Genomic DNA, 8,428 nt, shown 5'->3' with positions numbered 1-8,428 from the left:
AACGTTTCGAGCTAGTGCTATTAATTATTGACTTCTTTTTAGTTCTCTTTATATACATGTATTGCAAACCATAATAGACATTCGTCAACAATATTTAGTATTTCCTTTCTCAAAACTTCGCGGATTATATTGCTCCTTAGTGATCGATCGTAGCTTCCATTTCTCTATTGTCTGAAATAATTATGTTTTGCATTATGGGATGTGAAAGTTTATTTTAAAATAATTTAGAGGGGTGAATAAGTTTTATTTAAAATTAAATTATTTTAATTTTATCAAAATAAAATTAATCAAATTAACAAAAAACAAAATAAATTGCAAGTATAATAAATAAAGTTTCAGAGGTGATACCGGGATTTTTAGCGAGGAAAATCAATCGGAAAAATTTCGGAGACTCTCATGCGATCTCGAGCAAAAAGATTTACTATGTTTGAAGTAAAGTATAATCGACTTTGACTCTGACTTACATCATATCATTCTACCAAAATTCCTGGTTTTGCAACTCCCCTGTTTAATAGCTGTTGACCTCAGTCTTACTCTTGATTTCTAAAGAAGGATCATTGATAGATAAAATAATACTGCACAAATATTTTGACCCCTTCAAAGTGTAATCGAATCATCCCTATAATTCAATTTTTATGTGGCTAGATATACTTGTGTCTCATAAAAACTGGTCAATATATCTATCTATTAAATGTTTAACCATATTGGAAAGGGAAAGAAACAACATTTACTGAAGTTCTTAGCATGCTCAATAAAATTTTAAATTAAAGAGAAGATGCAATGTAACCGTCATTTTGTAAGTGGTTTAGTGCTGAGTTTTAGATCTCATAGTGAACATTTGGGGATGTGGGTGAGAATTTGCCTAATCATATTTATTTATTTTTTAAAACTAATTAATATCGATAAAGGGCACCTTGAGATGGTGGGGTATCATTATACTAAAGACTAAGGTTAGCAGGTCCTCTCTCAGTCCACCTGATCCACTTTTTCTTTTTCCTTTGTTTTTGTAAATTTTATTTAATTTTTTTTTTTTTTATAATGAAAGTCTCCTTTTTTAGGGTTAAAAATAAGAGAGAAAATTGAACTCTACACATACTGTAATGACCCACTCCATCACATGATATGATATTGTCCGCTTTGGGCCTGATCCCGTACGGTTTTGCTCTTAAGTTTTACCCCAAAAGGCTTCATACCAATTAGAGATGACACACTTACATATAAGCACTTCACCTTTCCTCTACCCAGGCGATGTGGGGCTGTGCACCCGTAACTCGCCAATGTGGTAGCCTGTCAGTGTCTCTTGCACCCGCCCACGACACACCCGCCCACAAGTTCATCACAATCCACCCCCCTTGGAGGCCCGACGTTCTCGTCGGCACACTTCCAGCTGGGTCAGGCTCTGATACCATTTGTAACGACCCACTCCACCACATGGTATGATATTATCCGCTTTGGGCCTGAGCCCTCACGGTTTTGTTCTTGGGCTTTACCCCAAAAGGCCTCATACCAATTGGAGGTGACACACTTACATATAAGCACTTCACCTTTCCTCCACCCAGGCGATGAGGGACTGTGCACCCGTAGCTCGTCAGTGTGGTAGCCTGACAGTGTCTCTCGCACCCGCCCATGGCACATCCGCCCACAAGGTCATCACAATCGCCAATTTCAATTAATGGTTCAACTTTCAGCAAATGAATGAATTCTTCTCTCAGATGAAATGCTTATGGGATCAATTAGCTCTGATACCATATTAGAAATAAGAGATTGATGTAAATTGTAAGAGATATAAGGGAGGTTTATATAGGGACAATTATGAGTAATGAACAAATAATCTTAAACATATAGGGTAACTGTAATCCTATATGTATAAGGTAACTATATATTGTAATACAAGGTAGAAGATATTATTTAATATAGTAAGAATATATATTAATATATTCTAACATTGGTGCTTTTAATTTATATAAATATTTCTATTTTATAAAATCTATCAATGAAAATCTAAGAATTTGTCAACTGATGTGCACTTTAAAGACAAACTCACGTCATGTTGTGTGAATTATTGCATTGTTAAGTCTAATTGGTTTGGAGGTATCAAAAATCTTGAATTTGCTTGACCATTGAGTGAAATTTTAAGTTTGTAGTGTTCATCGTTCAGTGACAACTTAATTTTTATATTCAAATTATGTTATCTAATATACTTAATTAAATAAATATTTTATATAATAAAAGTGAAGTATTGAATCATCAAACATTTAACACTTAATTTGACAAATAAATGATTTTGTTTCAATGAGTAAAATCTACAAATTATTTTTTTGAGCAATCTGTTCAATCACTCGTATCTAAAAAGAAAGAAAGATTCACAATTCGTGTTTTTCATTCAAAGAAACTGATCATAAAATCAAGAATGATTGATAACTCAAACAGGCGATGCTCAAGCGAGTACTAACTTCCATGAATATTTGAGGGCAGAAACCAAACCGGACTCAGGATGGAAGACATGAATTGATGGTCTGGTTGATGAAGTGATCGAATGGTACTTCTTCCCAAGTTAAATATGAAAATGCCGCGATCATCTGTGAAGTATATAGAATTCGCTTCACATTGAGAAGCTGAAACACAAATGCAGTGATAATCGTCCACAAACAGTGTCAGACCTAACACCAACTTGAAAACTTCGAACCTGGTAGTGCACCAATGGTCTTCGCCAACACCATCATAACACCAACCAAAATTCCTGCGAATCAACAACAGATCACCCTGAGGCGATTTCACGAAATAATGACACCTAGAATGGAATTCATAATCGTGATTATAAGATGTCACCACGATTCTCAACTCGTGACGAGGGTTAGTATTAGTGTCACACGAGAAAATTTCACCAGTGGATCGCATTGTTAAATATATCAGGCCTTTGTGGCAGATAACATCGTCCCAATCTCCACCAAAAGTGGACACATAAGTCCAATTTTGACCACCTGATTTGATGAAAGCCAACCTTTGAGACTCGTCGTATATGACCGTCACTAAATAGTCATGTGGAGATTGAGCAGGGTCAGCTGACAATGCAACTTTAGAGATCGACGTTCGTCTCTGTAGATGGGAAAGTGGAGGAAGATTGATGATACCCTTTTGTTGAACTAAGGGATTGATGAGTGTCAAGCACTGTGTGTTGTTGTCTACAGTAATCAACCAACCTTGGGAATAGTCAATGAACCTTGTGTTGGCATAACAAGCTGAAAATAACACTTTTTTTAGGGCGAAACTGTATAAGGTTCGGTGACATTCTTCGTTCTTGATCCGCGAAAGCAGCAGCAGTGGAACTTTGTGAGAAGGTAGATAGAATTGAATGCGTTTCTTTTGATTGTAAAAATGGAGGGAAGCGTGACGCCACGCCACACAAACTGCACCGAACCGGTCATAGTCAGGTAGAGGAATGAGTTTTGCGAGAATACAATCAACAATGTTAATTGGGAGAGCTGTCCAATCTGGATTTTCAGAGGAGGACATGGACATGGGTGTTTCTCTTCTCTCGTCTGGATTGAAGGGCATTGCCATAATTTTTCTAGTGGGATTGATCGAACCAGCGTTGCTTCTTTTTCTTTTTCGAACCATAATTGAAAAACGATCCATCGACTTAAGTTTGTGGGTGGAGAGAGAGAGAGTAAGGAAGAAGAAGACTGAATGAGGAAAGAGAGAGCACATTAGACTGAATTTTCTTAGTTACATGTTTAATTACCAAGTGACTTTGGTTTCCTAATTCTAAACCAAGTGAATTTAGTTTCCTAGTTCTATTCGTACACTGACAAGTGACGCCGCCTCACAATCCACTATTAGAAACAAATTTATTAGTCGTCTAAACTTTAATAAATAAACCTAATAAATGTGGAAGTTCTTTTGTAAAAATAATAAATAATTCAATAAAGTAAAAGAATATTGTGAAAAAATTTTCCCAAAAAAAATTTTTTTTTTAATGATATGAATCCCAATCCATTATATTTATTGTGGGTTTAAATGGTTTAATGGTTTGGGTTGGGGTTGGGTTCTTGGGTTTAATGATATGAATCACAATGGTCATCCCATTGACAGTGAGAGATACCCAGGCTTGCAGTTTATATTTCCTAGCACTCGTTACTATAAGTAATATGTGACATGTTTTGTTCAGTATTCTAAAAATAACTTTCAAATAAATCAAACCAAAAACAGTTAAGAAGACAATTATTTGAAAACAAATATGTTTTAATTTACTCAATAAAAATTACCAAAAAAAAATTAACGAAAAAATAAAACATGTTTTAAATGGGTTTTTCTGACAACTAAAAAAGTTTTAGTACACTATTGATTTTTTTTTTTTTCAACAATGATGGTGGCAAATCTATAGACCACACATAATGTGAGTTACGCAGTGTGAAAGCTGTTAATTGATTTAATTGTGATTAACTCCTTAAATAACCTAGATGAGATTAATAGGTCAACTTATCCAATTCTTGTAATTGATTAAATTTGATCAATTAAACATCCATAATCACAAAGATAAATACTAAAAAGTAGAGCAAATAGAGTTAGATATCTACCAGAAAAACGGGTTTTAGGGACAGTCCAAACTGTCCCTAAACCATCCTTAAAAGTCAAATCCGTCCGTCCCTAAAAGTGGTGTGACAAAAAATCTTTCGGGACGGTAAAAAGTGACTGTCCCTAAAGGTTGAGGGCATTAAGGACGGTATAATAACCGTCCCTGATACTGTAGTATTAGTGACAGTAATGCCGTCACCAATACTCTATTTTTTTTATTATATAATTATATTAGAAATGGATTGAAACTGTCACTAATACATATATATATTTTTCCCTTTGTCATTGCTATGCTTCATTTGTTGATTTGAAATTTTCCTGAAGTCCACAACAACATAAAAACTATTGATATCAAAATCTAAATTAATTTTTATATATTACAAGAGTAGAAACTACATCAAAAACACATAAATGTGCACTATAAATTAATTTGTTCAAAGCACATTCAAGACTGAAGTACAAAAATGTAATGTTAGCCAAATATTTAACAAAAAAAAAAAAAAAAAAAAAAACAAAAAAACATAGATACTCAAATGTCTTGATATAACGAAAAGAAAATATAGCAGTGGTCGCTGATGGTGGGAATCTTGTGTTGTTGGCGACAGCTGATACCACAGTGCAGGTAACAGGGAATCTGATGTCGACTACTGATGCTAGTATTGGAGGATCCATGGTGACAAGGATAAATGCTCTCATGCACTTACGTAATTTGTTCCATTTGTTTGCATTTTTTCAAGTTGCTCTAACAATCCTTCACCTTTTTCCTCAGCATTTTCCTCCCTCGTTCTAGCAGCCTCTTCAATATGTATGAAACAAAAATTAAGTTGAGTGCTTCTACCACCACAACTAAAGAATAAAGTAGATGATATTCTCACTGCATGACCAAAACAACCTACAAACAAAATGAGCAGCTGTCATTAATACTTTCCAAAAAAACTAATTGTATCAGGGTTAGCGGAGTAGAATTGATTTCCTGGATTCCAATTAGTAGAAAATTTTGTAATAAAAATATATGAATTATTTTACTGTCATACATTTTCCCAGTAAATAAACAGAGTGAAAGTGAAAGTGAAATTGTTACTTGACAATGTGTATCATATTTGTTTAGGTTTTAACTTTACTATGTGCTAGTTTTAATCATTCAATGCATGTTTCTTTATCTACCTTGCTATGGCTTTTAACCAGCTTGTACACAAGAATAGGTCAACAGACAACAAGGTCATGGAAACAATGAAAATTGAACAAGTAGGTAGCAAGACTAGTGAACCTGAAAAAGTTAAGAACACAACAATTCTTTACTCCTGCTTCTTTAGCTTAGAAAATCCTGTGACAAGCAAGAAATTTTGACTTAAGACGAGTAAGAAACCATGAAAATAATACCAAGCACCATAACACTTAAAAAGCACACCAATTTGTAAAGCCATGAAGTAATGAATACTGTAACGTGAAGGTAACAAAAATAATCAATTTAAAAAGTTTGTCATATGAAAGTAATGCCAAGCACCATAACACTACAAATATCAAGGTAGAGGCTAAAAATATCATGCAATGTTTGGCACAGCTTCCACATAAAAAAATCCTTCACTATAGAATTTTTTGCAAGAATAAAATTCAAATATATATATGTGTGTGTGTGTTTACTAAATTCATATCTTAATTTATTTATTTATTTTTTAACAAATCCATAAAATTGAACTTAGACTAGGAGAAATTGTAGCCTCTACAGTCATCATCTTGGACATTAGTACATGTATACTTTTGTTGATCGAGTACAAATTTCTAGCTTAATATAAATTTTATTCAAAAGATTAAAAAACAATAGACCAAAAAATTTAATAAACTGAATTCCCTGGACTCATCTGTGGGAATGGTTTCTAGAAAACTTTATATATAGATTCATTGTTAATGCAATCAATTAATGTTACCTATGTTCATATTGATTTGCCTGACCAAGTCATCTCAATATTAAATGTTTACAATGACTACTTCTAGAGAATTTACTTAAGAAAACATTGTCCATTACATTAGGAGAAAAATTACTTATTTTATCCAGAAATCAAATTTGAGCTAGCCGTCTCCATTAAATATATCAAGCACCAATGGATTTCTACTACCACAATTGGCATTAAGATTTTTAGTGAGGAAACCCCAATTAGAAAAATAGACCAATTATTGTGGGAAAAACCATGTGTACTGTGCAATCCAAAGCAAAACGATCTAATATGTATGAAACAAAGTACAATGGACTTTGACTTAGTTTCACACCATATCGTTCTACCAAAAACCAATTGCTGACAATCTTCTGCCTTTGCGACGTCCCGTCCAACAGCTCTTGACTCCAAGCTTACTCTTGATCTCTGTAGAAGGATTGCTGGTAGATTAAACAACACTCCTCGAATGCTTTGACCCTTTTAAAGTGTAATTGCTTCACCCATTTTCATCAAGATCTGAATTTGATGTAGAAGAAATAGATCTGCTTTTCAGAATATTTGAATCTTCAATTATTCTTCAATTCCGATGAGATAGAGAACAACACAACTAAATCACTCATTTATATCTGTGTGTGCTCTCAAAAATAAAATAAAATAAATCAGATTTGATTTTCTAAAAAATATCTCTCAAAAGGCTTTCTCAAAATAATGAATTTTTGTTTCTCAAAGTCATATCTCAATGTTAAATAAAAGAGATATTATATAGAAGTTTGGAAGACCTGAGAATATTTGGAAACCAAGCTAACTTTGTGCATAGGATTTAGGAAGGAAGTCTAGGCCCAATAGGAATCAAAATAAACTAGGAAGGTAAGTTACCAAAAACAATCATAACATCTTGAACCGGTTCAGGAATTGCATATTGTTTCAAGATGGACAGTGAAGAATCCTTTGTGATTCTTGAACCGGTTCTGGAATTGGCTACCGGTTCAAGATGGCCAGTGAAGAATTTTCACAAAGTTAAACCTGTTCCTTGATTCTTCCACCAATTCGAGTTGGGCAAAATGTAAACTTCCTAAAAACTTCAAACTTCCAAAACTTCCTAAGTATTCTCACACACTCACATGCCTTTCTAAAGCATTGTTCTCCAAATCCCAGAGTGTATTAAAGCATTAACACTTGAACTTCTTCAAATCCGCTTTCGATCTTCAATCTTGAAATTTTGAACCGAAATTTTATAAATCGATCAGACTTGTTTTGACAACGAAATTAGCTAATTTCAATATATATATATATATATATATATATATATATATATATATATATATATATATATATCTCAATCTACCCCTTTGGCAAATTCGTGATTTACAAATGGCATTTTACACTTCATCTGCCTTAGGCTAGAGAAAATTGGGACCTTTTTATAGTAATGTTGTCATGAAAAGACAATATGTAATCTACCCAAGCAGTAAAAACAAATTACAATGATTATCAAAGGTTAATAAAACGGAATTCTTGTTGAACCTCATAAAGCTTCAACACTTGTAGCAACCTGTAATCTACACATTAACTCAACAAAACTACCTGCGTGTGAAGCTTAATCAAGAAAGAATAAACACAAACATAAAATAGCAATTAAAGCTAATAATGTCCAAAGTCAATGCAATGCAAATGCAATAATCAAGTGTTCTCCCCCTAAATGCAAAAGTATCTCTCCCCTGGAATGATAATACTCTCTATTCTCTTCTTTTTTTTTGGTCAGAATTTGACAAGGGTCTAAAGGAAGAAATATCTTAGAAAAGGAAGCAACCAACAATATAGAACTTGTAAATTTAACCGAGTGAAATATAAAATCCATAAAACTATATAACCAACACATATACAACCAAGATCAATTCATTGAAGTTACACAAACTTAGTAA

The 8,428-nt window shown here is 33.4% G+C and overlaps 1 protein-coding gene across 1 annotated transcript; it reads right to left on the bottom strand.

The window, feature by feature from the left end:
• Nucleotides 1-2,448: 2,448 nt before the first annotated feature.
• Nucleotides 2,449-3,636, bottom strand: LOC132270322 (putative F-box protein At1g65770). The gene has a single exon (XM_059771505.1). It carries the CDS (start codon nucleotides 3,634-3,636, stop codon nucleotides 2,449-2,451), a length of 1,188 nt encoding a protein of 395 aa, XP_059627488.1.
• Nucleotides 3,637-8,428: the final 4,792 nt, after the last annotated feature.

Source organism: Cornus florida, unplaced genomic scaffold (genome assembly GCF_030987335.1).
Source record: "Cornus florida cultivar Cherokee Brave unplaced genomic scaffold, ASM3098733v1 CherokeeBrave_3.0.0_Hap2_Chr08, whole genome shotgun sequence".
Lineage (NCBI taxonomy): Eukaryota > Viridiplantae > Streptophyta > Magnoliopsida > Cornales > Cornaceae > Cornus > Cornus florida.
The sequence above is the reverse complement of the archived record's forward strand: the minus strand, read 5'-3'. Positions and strand labels throughout refer to the sequence as shown.